Below are 20,207 nucleotides of genomic sequence, written 5' to 3'. Positions count from 1 at the left end.
ATATTTCGGAACACATTTTGTTCCTGACCCTGGGCCACTGTCTCACTATCTCGGAGGACATGGCTGAACAAGTGCTGAATATTCGAGGCAAGCCTTAATTTTTATCGTGAGGTTGCCAATATCATCTTTAAATGTCACGCCTTTTGCTGTTTCATAAAACTGGCTCCTTTCTGTTAAGTCCTATATCTGTTATACAATTCTAAATAATTATTTCTGATTGAGACGGCAAATTAATCAATCGGTGACGTGGTGGTGGCGGTGGGGAGAAACACGTGTCTAATTGGAGGTTATGAAGTTCAGAGAGGTGGTATTTTTAGCTTGAAAAGTCCAAATTCAGATATTTGGGTATTTCTCCCCCTCCCATCGTTTCCCCACCTAGTCCTCATTTTACTCTCTTTCACTCAACCTTTTGGGTTCCCTCTCTCTCTTTTCTCTCCCCTTCTCGCTCTGTCTTCCCTCATCCTCCTACAGCGCCTCTCCCCTTTCCTTGCTCTTCTTCTCCTCCTCCTCATCTCTCTCTCTCTCCTCTCATTTATTGTCTGATTCTATCAGTCAAGTTAATATAAAAGTAGCAAACGGGAGGCCCAGCACCCTTAGCAGGCCCTCTCCTCGACGCGTGCAGGGCACTTTAAGGAGACGTCGGTTGCTGCCAGGTTACGGGCCCGAGTAGTGGCCCTTAGTGCAGGGCACGCTGGTTGCGGAGGAGTTGGGGTCTGCGCGGGGTTGCGGGGCTTATTCAAATACCGCCCGCTGCTGCTGTGATTCGCAGGGACACGGCCTCCATATGGTAATGCGGGGCGGGAGGGGAGGCGCAGAGGGGAGGGGAGGAGAGGATGGGGGTGAGGGCGGGGTGGGAGGGGGCTCCGGCACCGCGCGCTCGGCTGCCGGGCTGGGACAGAGCACCCGGACCCGCGGCGGCAGCGGCAGCGGCGCTACCCACCCTCTGCCCCAATACCCACCGAGCCAGCGAGCCACCGAGCCACGGGCCCTCGGGGTAAGCCACAGCGCGCACACTGCAGCGACGGTGACGGTTCACAGGCTTCGGGTTACTACCATGCACCAATAAGGGAGATTAGAAACAGAAAAGGAGATTACAGAGAGATCAGATATAAGAGGTGTACCTCTCTGTGTTCCTTGTCACACAGCGTGCGCGCGCGCGCACACACACACACGCATCTGTACACACATGCATGCTCAGATAGCCGTACATGCACACATTCCTTGCTACTGCCATCTAAATATATGCACCGACACTCTATGCCCTGCAACGTGGCCGGTGTGTTTGTCCTGATCCTGCATAAAGGCAGGCAGGTATGTGCGAGAGTCCAGGCAGGAACAAACAGCCACGCACAATTTAATTGCAGCCAAACTCAAAGAGACAGTTAGGCTGCCCAATTGTTTCAGTCAGCCAGGTGCCCCCCAGAAACTGGCAATTCTGCAGCCAGTTGTGGAATCTTGAAATTATTTTTAAAATGTGCTGAAAATGTACTTTAGGAAACGTAATCGTGCTATATATGGCAAGGTAAGGGCAAACCTGAAGGATGAGTGTGGTTCCGTTTTTTAATGTTTTACGTGTAGCCATCTGACCACTTTTTATTGGGTGACATATCATATGAGCAGTTTGGTGTAGGCTTGGAAAAACTACAGCCATAGGTAAGGCTGGAAATGCCTTAAGAATTAAGGGTGCTAAAAAATGGATGCTGGATAGTCCAGCATGAAAGATGGCATACAGCTGTAGGTTTGAAATAGGGGGAAATACATGTGAATATTTATACACGAAAGCCATTGAGGAGGGCTGAGTCTTGCCCTGAGTATCTGTGCAGGTAAGTCATTCATAAGAAAACTAATTACCTGTGCATGTACTTGGACTTGTTTAATTGAGTAAGCTGCATGTGTGCATATTTGCTGGGGTTTTTTGTGGCTATGTAATTATGGATTGAGTCTTTTTTTAAATGATAGCTTTGGGGAAATTTTAAAAAGTGGAGTATATATACATTTTTTCAAAAGCTATCCTGCTGAATAGCTATCTTGCCAGGAAGGAGAATCCAATCCTATAAACAAGATTGCCATTTCTTGAAATCTAACTCAAGGCCTGTATATTTTAGGGCACATCAACTGATTTAATATAGTCAACTGTTTTATGAGTGTAATTGTTTTCATTTCAAAGTGAGGAATTAAGGATGCTTTTCAATCAAGATAAAGTGCCTTGTTTCCAGCCACATTAAAATAAAAATGAAACTCACTAAATTTTGAATGCAGCAGATAAGGTACAACATACAACATGGTTGAAAATGTCCTCCTTGCAGAAGGCTGTCCATTGCTGTGTCTACACATTTTAAAATAGATTTTTTTTTTTTGCAATAAGAAATGCTAGAAAGCAATAGGGCGGCGAATGCCGCACCTCTCAGTCAATGAGCACAAAAATTCTTTAGAAATCTTTGGAATCACTTCACTTATACATACATTATCTCAAAAGCACTGGCCCCGTACTGTGTTTCTGCTAATATGAAGTTAATTAGACCATCAAACTTTGAGCCTTGAGCAATGGGCATTACAGCCCATCGAGGGGTATGTCAGGAAAGAAAGAGAAAAAAAATGTGTCTTTTCTTTTATGACCAAACAGGTTATACAGATGGCAATGCATACATGACAGATGTGCATATTTGTAACCTTAAACAAACAGAAGCAGGGAGACAACTGTGTATATTACCCAGCAAGAGACAGCAGCAGACACTCGCCAAAAAATAAAGACAGACAGAAAGGGACAAGAGAGACTGATAGACATAATAAAATAGCAAAAAATGGGGGGAGGGGAATCAACAAAACGATACAACCTGAAATTTTCGCGAATTAAAAAATGCAAATATACCTTTACATATGCATCAGTATTAAAAATAATACACGCTGGAACCAACAGGAGCGGGAGCAGGAGGAGGAGGTGTAGGAGGAGGAGAGGTGGAGGAGGAGGAGAGGAGGAGGAGGACAAGGAGGAGGAGGAGGAGGAGGAAAGAATGGAGGCGCCGCGGAGCCCTGATTATGCATGGGCTGGAGCTGCCTCCTCTAACCTGTTCTTCTCGGAGCCGGGCAGCCGGCGGTCCTCAGCCGCCCACAGAACAGGAGCCGAAACAACCGTTCCCGAAGGCTACAGCGTTTATTTTTCTCTTTTGGGGGGTTTTGGCGGTTGTTTCAGGGGCTCGCCAACTGGCCCCTTTAATTAAAAGCTTCAATAAAAGGCGATCGCGCCAGGAATGCACCCGCTCCAGATAGCGCAGGATTTGCATATTTTTTTAATGCCCTAATTTCCTTGATGTATGTAAATGTAGCCGGACGTAGAGGGAGACAGGGAGCTGACGTCAATGGACGTGACCTCGCAGCTAAACCTTGAACGTGAAGCCGGGATGGGGGAAAACACGGAGCGGCAGCCGGCGGAGCCCAAGAGCGCGGGCGGCGGCGGCGGCGGCGGCGGCGGCGGCTGAGCTCAGGGCGGAGGTGCCAAAGGGGCCAGTGCTGCCCCGGGGGAGGACAAGCCGCTGCCTTCTTTCTGCACCACGCGGCTTCCACCCTCGCTAGCCTTCCGGCTGCACACTCGGACTCTTGTCCTGCGCCTCCAGCCCCACCAAATACACGTTCTTTTGCTTCCCTCAGAAAAGCAACACACCCCAAAACAACAAACCAAAACCAACAGATAAGCCAAATCGAATCCCCAAATGTTTTAGGCCAATGCTCGGGTAGCTTATCAGAAAGAAGACTCTGACAATGGAACATAATTTTTTTTTTTTTTGGCTTCTTTCCACAAGAAGAGGAGGGGGAGACCACAGACAACAGCAAATCACTCCTAAAACACAACTACACGTGTTCCCTGTAGGGAGAGGTAAATCGCCCAGCCGACTGGTGGGAGCTTCTCATTTCGGTATCTATTCACCTGTTCACTCATTTATGCGCGTCGGCTTCATTAACAGCAGTGTCATGAGCGCGCGTTTTAATGTGATGGGAGTGGTGTGTGTGTGTGTGTGTGTGTGTGTGTGTGTGTGTGTGTGTGTGTGTTGGGAGGTGCTTGGGCTGGCAAACACCGAGGCAGACGCTGTGAACCAGATGAGAGACATCAGTCTTTCCATGGCCACATCTGGGACTTATCTGCGGAGCTATCTAGGTCAGAGCTTCCAGGCTGGGGTTCGAGTTCACCCCTTTGAAGGACGAGGCCTGATAAGGCTTCCCCAGAACAGGCCCTTCCCATTGCATTGTCTGGGGAAGAGGGATTGAGGTGCTAGCCATTCCGTAGCCGCTGCCTTGCCGGATTTGGCCTGGCGTTTTTCACTTGGAGCTAGGCAGCCTCGGCGCGGAGGTAGCGAATCTCAGAGACGCCGCGGGGAGGCCTTCTGCTCCCCTTCTTCCGCCCCGCGCGCCAGCGTGTGCGGGCCCGCGCACCAGGCGGGAGCCGCTGGCACCTCCCTGTGCACATCCGCCCCCGCCTCTGCTCTCCACCCTCTCCTAGGCAGCTAAGAAATGGTCCTCGGCCTCTTCTGGGCTGGGGAGCAGAACTGCCGGCAGACAAGAAAGGAGCGCCGGAGGCCGCGGTGTAGGCTTCTCAGCCTTGCCCTCGGCCGCCAAGGCTGCCGTTTCTTCGTTCCACCTCGCAGCCCCAGCTTTGTTTTCCTCATCTGCTCGTGGCCACTGGGCCCCACGCCTGCGAGGGGAGTGTGTGCGTGTGCGCGGGGGGCGGGCGCGCGCGGCGGGCGGGGGCCCTCCCGCCAAGGACACGCTTGGCTGTCTGTCCTCCGGCTGCACTTGGCGGGAAAGCTAGGGGCAGCCGGCGGGGCTGCGCGCCCGCGGTTCTCATTACTGCTTCCCCGCTCCCCCCGGGCCGTATTTACATACGGGCCACTCGTCTGAATTTTTACTGCGCTCCCCCAGCGCTCCCCCCCTTCGCCTCCCGCCCCCGGTCGCACGCGCGCAGGCTCGGAACAACCGCCTGGGCACGCAGACACCCGCGCCCAGGCTGCGGCCCGCCCCGGGCGCGCAAACAGGCCCAGGGGGGCAGACGGCCCTCGGCGGGACGGATTCCTGCACCGCCTCCCGCCTCCCGTGCGCCCACACCCCTGACAGCCTCCTCGCTCGTGTTGCAGGAAGCCCACCTTCTCCTCAAAGCCCCCACCCTTCCCTCTCTGCACATTCCCACCCCCACCTTCCCACATCTCTGCTTCTCTTCCTTGGAACACACACACACACACACACACACACACACACACACACACACACACACACACACACACACCCTTTTTCTTTCCCCTCAAATAGATAATTCCTATGGCGCGTCCCTGGTACCTTTAGAATAGCTCTGGAGTTTAGAGAATAAAAATCTTTATAATGTATTGCTTATCTTTAGCCAAACACATTTAACAACCACAACAAAAAAGGGGGGGGGAGGAGCAAGAAAGGGGGACTTGAACCAAAAGACCTTTCTTTAAAAAAAAAAAAGTCTGCAAGTCAAAAGGTCATTCTCCAAGTTTGTAAATAAAATTGCAAAAGGAGTCCTTAAAAAAGAAAGAAGAAGAGGAAAGAAGGAAGAAAGGTAGAAAAGACCAACAAGTTACATAAAATGGTGCATTGGAGAAACAGGACAGGGCGATTCTTTTAAAAATTAGCGTTGAGAAACCAACAGGGGAAAAAACTGGAGGAAAAAAGAAAAAGAGAGAGAAAAAAATAAAAGGTAAAAAAGGCAAAAGAAGTTTCCAAAGAAATGTGTGCTTTGCATCCTACAATAGGAAAATGTAGCCATTGCCCTCCTTCAGACGAGACATTTCTAATTTGTTCCGTCTGTCAGAAGGGGACTATGAGAGGTTTGGGTGCAAATTCATTATCTCTGGCAACGCAGAACGTAGTGTGGGGACTGAAAAAGACCGTGGCAATGGATGAACAATAGGGCTTCAGTTCATCAGTAACAAAAGCAGTGGGGAAATTGGTTGAGTTTCAGAGCACGTCCTCCTCGGCAGAGGGGGCTGGACTAGACCTTGGACAGCCCCCCCAAAAACTTGCCAAGCCTCGCACACACCACTTCACTCTCCACTCCGAGGCTCAGGGAGCAAGTGCCTGACGTGGGGGGGAAAAGTTGTTTTTTTTTTTCCTCCTTGGTCTTTTGCGCCCTTCTCTCTCTCCCCAGAAGGGAAGACCCGTTTAAACTATTTTAGACGCAATCAAGCAAGAATCACTATGTGGAATTGAGCGCCAGTTTTAAATGTGCTGAGGAGAGGAATGATCTGATTTTTTTTTTCTTTTTTCTTTTTTTTTTTCTGGAGACGCCAAAAGGAGCCTGTTTGTGTGCTGCGGCCGCGCTGTGACTCTGGATCTTGTCTTCTGGCCAGCGCTTCGATTCCTGCCCAGCTGGATTTGGGTGGCAACACTGCCTGGCGCAGGGCGATCAAGTGAGTATCGTGGCGGCCCGCAGGCTGCAGCTCGGCCGGCGGCACTGGGCCAGCAGTGCCCGCCGCGGCCTGGCGCCCGCACTCATCACCGCGCCCGCGAGCTGGTGCCCATAGAGCCCCGCTGCAGACCGCTCCGAGGGCCAGTCCAGGGCTTTGCTTCAGCTAATTGATTGTGTGCCTCGGATGCTAAACCTGTTGATCTCGTGAGTTTTCTGAGCTAGGACTGTTAATTATCCAGCGGCCTGACCCCCAATCGCAGAGAGACGCCAGGAAGATTTCGCGCTGGAAAAGGGAATTTTGTATGTTATTTTGTGTTGGTGGTGGTAGGACTTTTCTCTTTTAAACCTCGAGCAAAATACAGTTGCATTCTGGATTCATAATTCACATTTTGAATAATTCGCCTCCCTCTAACCGCCCCAAAGTTGCAATTACCTGGCAATGAAGCGAAGGTCTGATTAGGTCCTGGTGGAAAACTTATGTACGGTGGCTGACTAGATCTGGTTGGTTTCCACTTCCTTTTTCTCTTTGCCTTTTGGATTTTGGGAAGCGAGAGGCCGCTTTAGAGGGTTATCCCAAGTTCAGCTTCATCAGGACGCAGCCGTCTTGGTTAGTTATTGGGACTTGAGTGGCTGAGCTTCAGACGCTCCTGATATTGGAGGAGCCCAGTCTTTGCGGTTTGCTTGGAGCCCAGACCCGACTGAGGAAGGCAAGACCTCCTTTCTGTGGCCTGGAATTATCTGCGGGAACCCTTGGCGATGGGAACTGGGGCAGTGCATTTGCATTAGTGTCTGGGGTGTTTTCTCTTGCAAATGTACCCGCGGTGCTTGAATGGGGGACTGTCTTGAGAGGTCAGGGCAGCAGTGGAATTGATCAGAAGTTAGACCGGAGGCCCTGTCAAGTCACGGCCACGGCCGGGGGGCCCCCTTCGGAGCTGTGGCTGCCTTGAGCCCAGAACGGCGGGCCCAGATCCAGTTTCCTTCCTCTCCTGGTGTCCACCTCTGCCTGTCACCCTCCTTCTCCACCGTGGCACCAGTAATTAGGGCGCTGTATCAGGAAGCGAGCTCCCGTAGTCAGCATAATCGAACTAGGGCAATACTTTCATTTTGCAAAACCAATAGTCCCACCCTTCCAGTCCAAAATAACAATAAGCATAAAAAATCATAAGAGAAAAGCAACCTATTTTGGGGGAGTGTAAGACTTCTTTAATCTTGGATCGTAGAGGAATGGGGGAAGGGAATAAAAAAATCCACCACTTTACAGCAATCAGGTTTTACATTATTCATTGATTTACTGGAGGAAAGAGCCAATCAGGAGCCATAGATGTGAATGCACATCTCAACGTGCTGTGGCCTTACAGTAAACTATTTGCATCTTTCTAATACATTAGATATTTATCCAGGGATTCCCATTGTTTGAAAGGCCTGGCAATTCAGTCTCTTAAACATTTGGAAAATAAGACTTTGTCCAGTCCTAAAATCCTCACATGGAAGGACTCTCCTCTTTTGTATGGCAGGTTGCAAGGTTCAAGTCCCTAGTGTTTCTTAAGAGTCCCTCTTCCTTCCAAGCTAAAAATAAAAGAAGAAAGAAAAATTAATTTCCCACACCCCTTCAGATTCTGCATATTTTGCATTCCCATTATCATGCATATCTCCATTTAAATGCAAATTAGCATATTTAACCCTGTGGGTGCTAAGACTCAGGATATAGTGTACTGGGGTTTTATGGAATTTCTTGGCATTTTAAGGAATCACGGTAATCGGGATACTTTAAATAAAATCGTATCTGTGTATGATTTTATATACATATAAAAACTGTGATCTGTTTTTTTTGACTATTTTTCAGATGAGACTGCAAAGAAGCATAAAATGAATAGACAATCCAACCAACTAAAGGTAATTTTAAAATTTACATTTGATAAAATAGAAGTGATATACAAATTAAAATACAATAATTATTTACTAGGTAGCAGGCCTGGAATGTGTTACATATCTCCCGATTCATGCAATAGATGGAATTTCAGAGAAATCTAAGTTTCCATATGTGCAGTTTTTTTCCCCTTTAGGGAGCCTTTGTATATTGTATATCAAGCATAATACAAACATAACCTGTAACTGCCTATAAAAAAGGGAATTCGGGATACAGAAGAAATAATAGAATACTTTTATTAGAAAGTGAGCCAGTCAAGTACCTTGCCTGAACTATACAAATCCCTGTAAATTAAATGGCTTTTATGTAGAAAACGGTAGTCTTGACTGTAGTAATGGACTGTGGTTTACATGCATGAGAATCATACAAACCAAATATTAAAAGGCGATTTCAGTGATAGGCTAATTCTTTATGTACTCTGCAATAGTTTGAATAGGATTCAGAGGTGTTCTAAATATTGATGACAAACCTGATGTATTTGAATTTATGGAATAACATAATTATGACCCAAATATGTGGAAAATCATAACTTTTCACTTTTAACTTAAGCAGAGATTGTTTATTCCCAAGTAAGCCAGGATGTTTCAATTCATGTTTCATCCATCTGGAGACCTATGAAAAGATTAGAAAACAAGCATGACAATCACGTCCTAATCTACTGGCCATTAATGGGAATTTATTAGTGAAGAGCAGGCAAGCCATTTAAATTCAGTGTATCTTTCAATATGCAGATTTCAAAATGAGTATTCTGTAGCTCAGCTAAATAGCTTTTTGAAAGCAAAAGTATCTGATATGAAAACGTAGGTGTTAATAGTTGCTCTTAACATGTGACAGACATTGCTAGGAATCTTTAGAGCTATACAATTGTTTCAGCTTGTCTCACATACTACATAATAATACAGTTCTTGAAATATATATGCTAGACCATGACATAAACCTTTGCAATATTCAAAATAGTAAGATGCTCAATGTTAAGCCTTACTTTATATTTTTATTTCTCCATATCCTGAGAGATGATGGAGAGGTAAAATATTTAATTGGCTATATGGCTAATGAACAAACTGCCCATATTCCTAATGTTGGCTATTTCCACTTATTGGGGCTCCCATGATGAGTCTGTGGTATATATGCCAGGCATGGAGGCCAGTCCTGGAGTCAGTTGATATAGCTATGGGCACTGCCCTAGAAGATGCTATTTTAAGAGAGTAACTTCTATAGCTTCTAATTGTGGAAGCATCACAAATGTTCAGTGTCTTGGCTTTCATGATGGGTACTTTGGTTCTAAAAATGCATTTGTATAAGCATAACCACATTAATTTGCAAAGTCATACAAATATGGGGATGATAAACATACACAACATAAAATGCATTACAACTCTCTACTTTCACCAACCCTCACCCAGGTATATACCAACAGAAAGATATTCTCAAAATATCTGGAATTACTTGGGCTTTGACTTAAGGAATTGAATTCATTTGATTCCATGTTTGCTTTATGTAATACATGCCAAATCACTAATGATTCTGCTTCTATGTCTTGGAAAGCAAGGCCATAACATTCTCAATCTTCCAAGACAGCCAAACTCATTAAGGTTTTACATGATGTCAAAAGTGGCATGTGCCTTAGTGATTTCTTAAATTTTTATTCGGTAGTCTATGTTGTGACCAGATAGTTCAAGAAGGAAAAGTAACTCCATGGGAGTGTGTTTCTCTGAATTAGTCTGTAGTTTACATGTGCATTTTATGTATAACCCAATGTAGACATTTCTGATTGTACCTCTTATACCATAATTTGATAGGAAAAATATATGAGCAATTTCCACAGCTTAGTCTTTTGTAAATAATCAGTACTGAAATGCTCACCAAAAAAAAGTAAATAAATAAAAAATCTAGGGAAAAGTTGGCGTCTATGCTGTTAAATCATGTCTTTACTTGGTGTGATATTGTTGTTTCAATTCTTGGTTGGGGGCTTTTCCTAGCAATTCTGGTTTTCTTTACTTTTCAGCCTTTTCTATAGAGTTTACATATATGTGCTCTGTATGTAATTTGGTAAGCATGTTCACACTCATTCCTTAAATGAATAAATCACTGAATTAATGAAAGAGTGTATGTTAATTCTGGAAGTGTTTTAGTCATTGGGGAAAGAGTCAACCTACAGAAATGAGAGTATTGTGATAAACTAGTGATGAGTGCAATGAATATTAAGATTTATTACATTCTCTTGTAGCATATATTTTAAAGAATAGCAACACTACCAAACGTAACACAATTCTGAAAAAACAGTTTTTAAGGTTTACCCGTGGTGAATATGTATTTTATGTAGACTACCTTAGATGTTCATTGAGGGGCATTTGGATAGTAGAACTATACATATTACAGATGCATTATTACATAGATTACTCATTATGAAGGAGAGAAAATGAAGAAAAGGACTCTTTGAAGTGATCATATTCACACTTTGAAAAGTTCTAAGAAAAGCAATGAGGCTAATTAATTAATAAAACAACATTCCCCTCTAGATAGAATAAAGGTGGGGGTGGGGAAGGGCGCGGTGGGGGCAGAAACATCCAGATGTTTTATATGTATTTTTCGTGAGGTAACAATGCTTTTTTTCATAGTTTCATAAGCAAGGCTAGTATCATTTTCTTTCTGTATGAAAACTGATGTTTAAAACAATAGACAAAGGCTCAGCATTTTTATTACAGCAGAGTTGTATACAACATTAGAAACTATTGCTGCGGTGTTTACCTGTGCTGCATTCTGACACACACACACACGCTATATATGCAGTCATTTTTTAAAAACCAGGATGAAGTCCGCTCGCTTAGAGTATTCAGTTTGAACTTACAGGACAAAATACGATGCCCTATCGCCATGGTACATAGATACAAAACATGACTGAGCTGTGAAGCCATTAAAAACACACCACCAGAGCAAATTGTCAATGTAATCACACATCGACTCACTGCGTAATACAGATCTGATTCCCAGCCCTAGAAAGCGAGGCCCTGCTTTAAGCAATAGCAAAGTGCCTTCCATCTGTCTGCCTATGCAATCTGCCAGAAGAGAAATGCAGGCAAAGACGTTCCCCAGATCTGAAATGCTTTTATCTGTCCTTAGAGAGAGATTTCTTCCAGTCTTTGGATATTAGAGCGATCTACACTAGCACGGAGGAGGTAAAAGGCCGCGGGTTGCTTTTCCAGAAGCAGTCTGTAGTGCTAGCGGAAGAGATGTTGATTGAGAAAATAGGGCTTGTTGCAATGCTGCCGCTACTGCTGCTGTCGCTGCCGCTGCTCGGGCAGCAGGCGTGGGGCAGTTGGCTGATCACTGATGCATATCAATAGCCATGTACTTGAGATTTCTCATGACATCATCATTACCTTGGTCTCCCGCGGTCTCGAACCTTTGACCTTGCTGGGCTGGTCCACAATTTGGCAGTGCAAGCCCCTCCAATGATGGCCCTTTTCTCCTTCTTTCAGACCGGGGGCAGCAGCAGGCCAGCAAGACGGCATCTTCTCCTCCCCAGCCTAGAAGCCCTGTGAAATCGAGGATCTTCCCCCTAAAACACACATACACAAGATATGTGCAATCAAGCTGCCACCGCTTGGTAAAAAGCTCATGGTGCCTAACCCAAAAGGATCAGGAGCAGATCCTTGAATCAGCTGTCACTTCTATAGAATGGGATTTTTTTTTCCTTCCTCCTTAACCTGCGCTGGAAATTGCCGTTGGCTTTATACATCTCTATAGAGGGAGGCTAAAGAGTCTTGCGTGAGAATGAAGCAATTTACAATGCAAATAGAGGCCTGTGAAGGGACGGATGCTGCTGCTCACTCCTAACAGCTTGCTGCACCTTAATAGCTGGTTTTATTTTCTGATATTAATAGATGAATCGTTGGCTAACGCTGCCGGAGATTACTTGCTGAAAGGAAAAAAAAAGTTCGGAATAAACTCTGAAGGCAACAGATCTCGTTTGGATGTTTTAGCTGCACACACACAAACAGAAACCAGGTCATATTTGCATAAAAGGAGGAATCTTAAATGCGGCAAGTATCCTGGACGACTATTCGGTACTGCCCGAAAGGATCGGGATCTGGAGTCTGGCAAGAGGAAGACAGAGGCATGTGAGGGAAGCGAGTTGTTATCTTTGGTTATCTAGCTGTATGAGTGTATTGGTCTTCATAAAGCTAGATAACCGAAAGTAAAAACTCCTTCAAGATCGCCGGGGAGCGTGTGAGAATGAAAGACTACAGCCAAGAGACAGTAAAAACAAAGGTCAGGAATACTTATTGAATCTAACTTTTTGTTTTGCTTTTTCCTTATGATTAAAGATGGATGAGAGAAAATTAAGTGCACACATACCCTGAAATATAAAGGTGCCATATATCTTGAGAGGGGTTGTTATAGCTGCAAATGAGAATTGTATAGTGCTAATGAGTAAAGATGCATGTGCAATTTGTTCTCTTTTAAGGTAAAAGTTTATATGTCAGGGATTTTTTTTTTCTTAGAAAGCTGTTGTGGAGATGTCTGGTACCTAGTTTAGAAATGATTCCATAATACGTAGACTTGGGCAGTTCCTTTCTGAGGCCCCCATCTCTCAAAATTTGAAGATTGAGCTTGGAAAATACTTTTCATGTATTTGGGCTGTATGTCAAATTATATGAAATTAGAGTTTTTAAAAAAGTTTATACTGGAAAGTTAATAATGTATATCTACTGAGGACTTAGAGCTAGCAGAGAAAATGGAAAAAAAAAAAAAAAAGCAAAGGCTGATTTTTATTCTTCTATTCAAAATACAAGGACAGATGCTTCTCTGTTCCAAGAGGGTTTCCTTGAGGAAGCTACTGAAGCAGAAAGACATGATGGAGACGAGATCGCCTCCCCTCTTGTCAAAGTGTTAAAAAAATGTTCTGTCTTACTCTGCGCCTAGCATTGGAAATGAAAGTGACATTTACGCCACAACCCACGTGTGCGCCTCCTCTCTTTTTGTTTAAGGATGATCAGGTCTATCCAGGAAACAGCTCTGGCATCCCAAACTGAAATAATTAGGACGTATATAGACCTGACAAAAATGGAAAGGGGGTGGGGAATCTGAGGGTCTGTCTTGCCTAATTGATTCCGCTAAACGGAATGCAGGAGATGTGAACGGCAGGACGCTCCGATTCCCACGCTCGGGGGCAAGTGGTAAAGCGGGGCCCGGCAGCCTATGACAGACAGCCCTGTTGGGGGGTGGGGGTATGAAAAAAACATCAAGTGCACACACCATACTCATCTCCATCGCTTAAGAAAGTAAAGGCATTTCCCACCCACAGCCATCTGCAGCTTCCCAAATGGCAACACCAACTGGTCTGTAGCTGCTGCATACTGTCTGCTTCTGTTAATTTTTTAACCCGTGTTTAATTTGGCTATAATTAAGTTTGGCTTTCTTCTTTGGTTGAGATTTTCAATATTCAAGGAAAGCTAGTAGAAAGCAATTGCAAAAAATCCCATGACTGCCTGCCCCTCACGTCAAATTCTCAGTCTGTACTTATGGCCTTGTGACCCTCTTTTGGCTTTTGTTTTGAGTGGGTTGTGTTTTAAAATAGTTATCTCTATATTACAGTCATTATTATGACTTCATCAGGTTGTTTACATCTTAACGTGATACATCTAGGAACTTGGCCTAATTATGCTGATAGATGCACACTGGAAGTAAAACTATAAAGTCATTAACTTAGAAAATTGATTGCAATAACAATATGATAAAAGGTGATAGGGAATAATCTCAGCTAGATGGTTCTAAACAGTCATTTTTAAAGTCTAAAAATAATTATGTCTAGCAGAAACTTTGGAGGTCCCCCATTGTAATCCTTTCCTAAAAGTCCTTAGGTTTTTCCACAAGTCACCAAACAAACATTTGTGTAGGCATTTACACATAAATACAGCCACTGCAATAAGAAAATGTCCAAAATGGCCTGTTATCTTCCACATGGCCTAGATTATTGACAATCCCAAATATACAGTTTTTCTTCAAAAGCAGTACATTTTCCTTTGTAGCTTCAACTCCTTGTAAGACTTCAGACTGAGAAGCCTGTAAAACCACTGTTAGTTTCAGTTAGAAACTCTGAGAGACTTTATTAACCTAAATTCTCAATTTGGCTGCTGAACACGTGCCAAAGTTTTACTACTGTAGTGACCGTTGAGAAGACCCTTGTTTATTTACATTTGAAGCACTGTTTGTGCAAACAACCTTTCATTGTTAAGTGCCTGTATTCCTTTCATTTACTTCGTGTCCAGGGGTGCTATTTACCTAGAACCATTGTCTACTACAATTAACATTTACATTACAAAGTGTGTGGTTTTCTTTCTCAAGGAGGTTCAATTAAGGCAATAAGATGTTTGCTGGGGAAACCTATTGTTTACTGAAAGCACTCAATGGAGTCAAATTACTGAAGCTTTTGCCTACATCTTGGTCTTTTATGTAAATATGTTAAATATAACATCTAAGGAAAATAAACAATATTATAATTATGTGTTTGCCATTGTCATATCAAACTTGCTTTGTATCATACTAATGTTACATAACTTATCGATCAATAAAAATACATTTCAATGTTATTATTTTCATTTTATTTTTTGCTGTTCCACTGCTCTTGCTGCAACATGTCCCAATTTTTCTTTTTCCTATTACACATCAAACTTCTGACATTTTGTTTTATTTGTGTGTGTTGAAGAGAGTTACTGTATGTAAGCATGAGTCTGAAGGGTGTCCGAGATAATCTCTACAATGACCTTATAATAAGGTGATATTTCTTTGAAATCTGAAATATTCCAAAGGCATGTACATTTAAGTCAAAAGAAGTGTAAATATCAGTTAAGTAGTTCTTTGAAAGCTAGTTTTAACATTGGCAGAAACCGGATCAAGTTTATTTAGCATACCACTGCATTGTAAAACAGTTGGAGTGAAGTTGCAGGTTGCGTGAGTATGCATGTTAACTAGTGGGAACCAAGCGCAGTCTTTGTGAAAGGGGAGCAGCAGATTGCTGTGCAAGGCCAATGTTAAAAAGGCAGCTGAATTTAACACCATCTGGAAGAAAAGATCCCTTCACGACTTTCTCACACCGTCAGACAAAACTAGTGTCTCTTGTTCCGAGCCCTTGTCTATGCAACCATACAATACTGAGTCATTATACTTTTGCTGAGAGAAAATTTGAGAACACAATATGGGTAACCAGTGAATGACCAAGTTTCATTGTGCCCGCTTAAGTCGATTGAAATCTACGTCTAGAGCTATGAATGGTAGTATTGTTTTCCTCACCAGGGCTGTACTAAATGTCAGCACAGTGTAAAGAAAAACTGTAAAGAAAAGTCTGCAAATAACTTACCAGATCTCAATTATAATATTTTCCCACACTAGAACTAATATCATTGCGAGGGGCTACATTGCAGAAAATACAAAAAGAAACGAAAAGAAATAGAGAGTTCATTTAGAAGTTATTTTATCCAGACAAACATTTTAATTTTCTGATGGGAACTTCAATTCAGGCTGCAGGCTGGGTTGAGAGGTGGAATTCATTACTGGGAAGTTCAAGTTACAAAAATGCTTCTCATGCAATTAAAATAGAATAAAACAAACACCTAGTCCCACCTGAAACCCTCTCTTCTTAAATATAAATGGACTCTACTTGGGTTTTATTGCTACAGTTCCGCTTAGAATTGCTAGTATGAATCCAGCTTAAATTCTGCCTTAAATTATGGCACACTGCTCTTTCAAAGTTTGCCACTATGATTGACATTGCAACAGAACACCATAAACATACATTTCCAAAATTATACAAGAACATTCTGGCACCTCCTTAGGTGGATTCCGGTGGCCTCAGAAATACACTTCCCCTTTATGTTACACCCCTCCCCCCATTTTCTAACTTTTTTTCTCATGATGTGTGTAAATCAGTTACCCTTAGGTTTAACATTCACACAATCTATTTGACTGTAAACAGCCAGAAAAAGGAAACAAAACAGTTCAAAAGGAGTAAAAGGAGTTGGTTGTGTATGTTTTATTAGGATGTCTATTTTAAATGTAATTGACTTTGCAATTTTGTTATTGTGTCACCAAGTGTCTCATAGTTCTTAACATGTAAGTGCAAAACAATGAGTAATTGCTGTTTTGCTGAATAATACATCTGAGTTGCCAACGTCAAAGGTATTATTTTGTGTATTTTTAAACAGGAACGTTAACTGCAGGTTTTGACATCTAGAATCTTTTCATGAAATACTTAGAAATAGGCTGATAAAATGATACCTGTAAAAGTAAATATAAAGATATAACTAACTTATTTTCCTTGTCCTACTTTATTATACTAGAAAGTTAACAATGAAAGGTCATTCAATAATCGAATGCTAAAGGATATAACAAACACAGTCATACAAAAAAAAAAATCCAAAACAAGAAGAAAAATGGAAATTGGATAGAGGTTAAAACAAAAGATATATAGGAAGACTTCTGCAGTATTCTGCGGAATGTGAATTGGGTATATTCACCAGTATTAATCCCCTATTGAAGTTGCCATTAATGTGCATAGTAATGAGATAAATGCATTATTTACATTCAAAATGGAATATTTTTCCAAAGTGGCATATCTTTAAGTCTTCTTAAACACAAAGAACACTTTTTACTACTAGTGCTCTCTATGTTTATTTTAAAAATGAAAATAATTTTCTTGTTTGGAAAAATATGAAATTCTAATTTGATTTTGTGTAGTCTGATGAAAATTAAGAAACCACTTAAATAATAAGAGAAAAAGATGAGTACATTTCAAGTTCAGAAACATTCTTTCCATTCCTAGACTACATATAAACACTTTAGGATATTTTAGCATTTTAAGAATTTTGACTTTTTAAAAATGGAAAGATGAAGCCAAAGGTTTTATTTTCCAATGTGGCTAGAAAATGAATGAAAGTATGTGTGTAACTATCTCTGTATCTATTTTTCTGTAAATCTCTACCTCTGGAAATGTTATTGTGGTTTAAGAATATTGACAACCTTTCCCACTATATCTTGCTGTGACTTTCCCCTCTAATTTGCTAGAGTAAGTAAAACACACCATAATGTCTTGTATTTGGCTGGGCGCTGGGGGTAGTAGCGTGAAAAGGGGCGACATGGGACAAGGTGTCCTTTAAGAACTAACTAATTGGAATCGAAGTTATTGAGTAAAAAGATAGCTATAGTACTGGGTCAATTGTTTTAACATTAGTACTTGGAGACAGTTTAACAGGTCTACAGCAATGGGACATGTAAGGCAGTTCTTCAGTGTCTCTGGATTTTAATGGATGGCTTTGTTATCCTGTTTTTCTGTTCATCGGTTTCTTAACACAAGTTAAACAAGCTAGTATAGAAATCAGCAGAAACCTCCAGTCCCCTTTTGCCCAGAGAACCCATTTTACCCCTTCTGGGAATTGTTCAACTTTTTTTGTGGAATTAATTCCAAGATGGTGAATGAAAATGAAAAGTATATACTTGTGATTGATGCTAAGGAGTATCTGCCTGCCCTCAATCAGGGCCTCGAGAGTTAGTGCACTTCCTTAGAAAGGTAATGACCATCTTTGAGGTGGGAGCATGTAGCTTTCCTCTTTGCAGCCAACTGCCAGACCACAGGGAGCAGGGCTTTTAAAAAGTGCAGATAATCGACTTTATTCAGGGAAATATGGAATTTTGAGCCATATTTGCTCAAAGGGAAGCACATCACTGTACTTGGTGGTTTGACTCGGTTTTAGCTGAGCGCGGGCACAACGCATTCTGGAGATCTAAAAATAGCCAGGCTTAGCAGCCGCCTTGCAAGGTGCTTGGCGTGGGCGGTGCACAGAGGAGACAGCCGACGCTGTGACTGGCTGCAGAAGTGGCTGGGCTAGGCAGTGGCAGCCACGAAGGCCGCCGGCCCGCCGCTGGGCAGAACGACGCCTCCGGGTGACCGCCAACTGCCCGAGTCCTCCCGCAGCTGCGGCTGCTCGGAGAGCTCTCCGGAAAGCGGGCGTCTGATTGGTGTTTCCCGGGAGACGGGCTGCCCTAGCAGCCGGAGCTGGTGCGCCGGCGCGCGCGCTCCCGTGGCTGGCGCGCGGCTGGGAGGCTGGGGGCGCGCTGCAGCCCGGATAGCGGGCTGGGAAGCCTCCCAAGTTCGCGCGAGCTCAAGTTCCCGCGCCCGCCCTCCGCGGCTTGGAGGCCGCTGACCCGCGCAGCGGGACCAGGCACCGTCCGGGAGTCAGCCCGTCCTTTGCCTGGCACGCTGAGCTGCGTCCGCCAAGGCTACTCTGTGGTCGTTTTTTTTTTTTATTATTATTTGCCTCCCCCTCCGCCCCTCACCAGCGACCTCGGCCTCTGCCTATGCGCCAGCTCGGGCCTGCGGTTGCTTGGGAATCCCTGAGTTGGGCTTGTGAATGGGGATGGTGTCGAGGTTTAGTCTCGCCCGGACGTCTGTGAGAGGCGGGCATCTTCCAGCTGCCACCCTCTGGCTCAGGGCCCCATCCTCAGGGTACCAGGCAACTTGTGGTCAAGGGGCTTTCTTCTGCTGACACTCGGTTTCTGTGGTTTTGCCCAGGCTTCTTCCTTGGATATGATCAATATCATTGATAAAAATATTGTGCCCCCCCTCCCAGCACACACGTGTTTTTAACCTAGTGAAAAGCTGCTAACGGAAAGGGTGTCCCCGCGGGGAAGCTCCTGGGGGAAAGTTTTGTTCGGGAGACGGGGGTGGGTGAGCGCTCGAGACTCTGGGCCCTTCCCAGGGGCAACTCCCATCTCTACGCCCATTGCCCATTAGGAGCGCAGGGCGCATCTTCCCCCCATCATCAGATTTGCTGGAAATATTAATCTCCTTGTTGGGTGGATACAGTAGAACTTGTTCAGAGATTACTTTAAAAAGAGATCTGGGTCTTAAGCACTTACTAAAGCCAGTTAATAACATCATGCATGGACATTTAAACTTGTTGTAAGTTGCAGAGAGGATTAGCGGGAAGTCACGCTGTGCGCAGCTAATGATACCATCTTAACTCTAACCGGGCTAAATCCATCTCGCCGGGCGCAGGTCCGGCTCTGCAGCCCTCGGGTGAGGATAGGAAAGAGGGTCTAGAAAGAGCGGAAGGAGGGCGGAGACCGGAGGAGCTGCCTTGGTCCTTGCTTAGGGTGAGGGTCCTGGGAGGCCGCAGGCTGTCCTGCTCCTGGGCGGGCACTAGCCCCGAGACTAGGGCCCAGGCTTCCTGATGCACACCGACGCACCACAGCCCGTGGGCTGTGCTTCAGTGACACTGAAGGGCACGGACCAACATGCCAAAACATTTTTGATTCCGTTAGTCAAAGGGTGCTCAAGGTCTATTGCAAGTTCAGGTGAAATCGCAAGATTCCAAAACTGGTGGTTTTCTTGGCTACTGGTCGATTTGCATTATAAAGACCGTTTACTTTCTATTCTACTTTTACAAAAGTAGTCAAGCTCAGTACTTCACAGGTAAATTTCAAAGTATATTATTAACAACTTCCTGTCATAGGCTTACTCAGCTAGTTTCAAACTGATTACTGTTTTAAGGCAGTTTGCGACTACTTTATGACAGGGCCAATTAGAAATAATCTTGGGAAAATGCTTCGAAAATGCTGTGTTATTAAAACACTTACCTAACAATATTCATTTGATTCTATCACTAAGTAGCTGTCTGACAGGTTTCTTGTGTTCTCTGAGTTTCTTTTAATAGTCACTGGCCCTGGGAAAACAAGCTATCAGGAGAATTTTAACTGCAACCTGGCTCTTGGCTTTTTTTACTTTTAAATTCGAACTTGACAAGGTTAAGATATTTATGTGTTATATCATTAATAGCTCATGGGAGATTAGAAATGACTATAGAT

General features: G+C 43.9%; 1 protein-coding gene across 1 annotated transcript; it reads left to right on the top strand.

Annotated features, from left to right (window-relative positions):
* The first annotated feature begins 3,030 nt into the window (after positions 1-3,030).
* LOC105810740 lies at positions 3,031-14,931 on the top strand. The gene is made up of 4 exons (XM_012644763.1): positions 3,031-3,910; positions 6,294-6,419; positions 8,262-8,311; positions 11,825-14,931. The coding sequence occupies exons 1-4, from the start codon at positions 3,757-3,759 to the stop codon at positions 11,885-11,887; spliced, it is 393 nt and encodes a 130-aa protein (XP_012500217.1). The 5' UTR covers positions 3,031-3,756; the 3' UTR covers positions 11,888-14,931.
* The last annotated feature ends 5,276 nt before the right edge of the window (positions 14,932-20,207 follow it).

This window comes from Propithecus coquereli, unplaced genomic scaffold (genome assembly GCF_000956105.1).
Source record: "Propithecus coquereli isolate 6110/MARCELLA unplaced genomic scaffold, Pcoq_1.0 Scaffold22, whole genome shotgun sequence".
NCBI classification, from domain to species: Eukaryota; Metazoa; Chordata; class Mammalia; order Primates; family Indriidae; genus Propithecus; species Propithecus coquereli.
Note: the sequence above shows the minus strand (reverse complement) of the source record. Positions and strands in the feature narration are given on the sequence as shown.

Coding starts and splice junctions, on each gene's coding strand:
- LOC105810740 (XM_012644763.1), top strand. CDS start 3,757: ATGGAACATAATTTTTTTTTTTTTTGGCTTCTTTCCACAAGAAGAGGA. Junction 6,420..8,261: donor GCCTGGCGCAGGGCGATCAA/GTGAGTATCGTG, acceptor ACTATTTTTCAG/ATGAGACTGCAAAGAAGCAT. Junction 8,312..11,824: donor GACAATCCAACCAACTAAAG/GTAATTTTAAAA, acceptor TCCTTCTTTCAG/ACCGGGGGCAGCAGCAGGCC.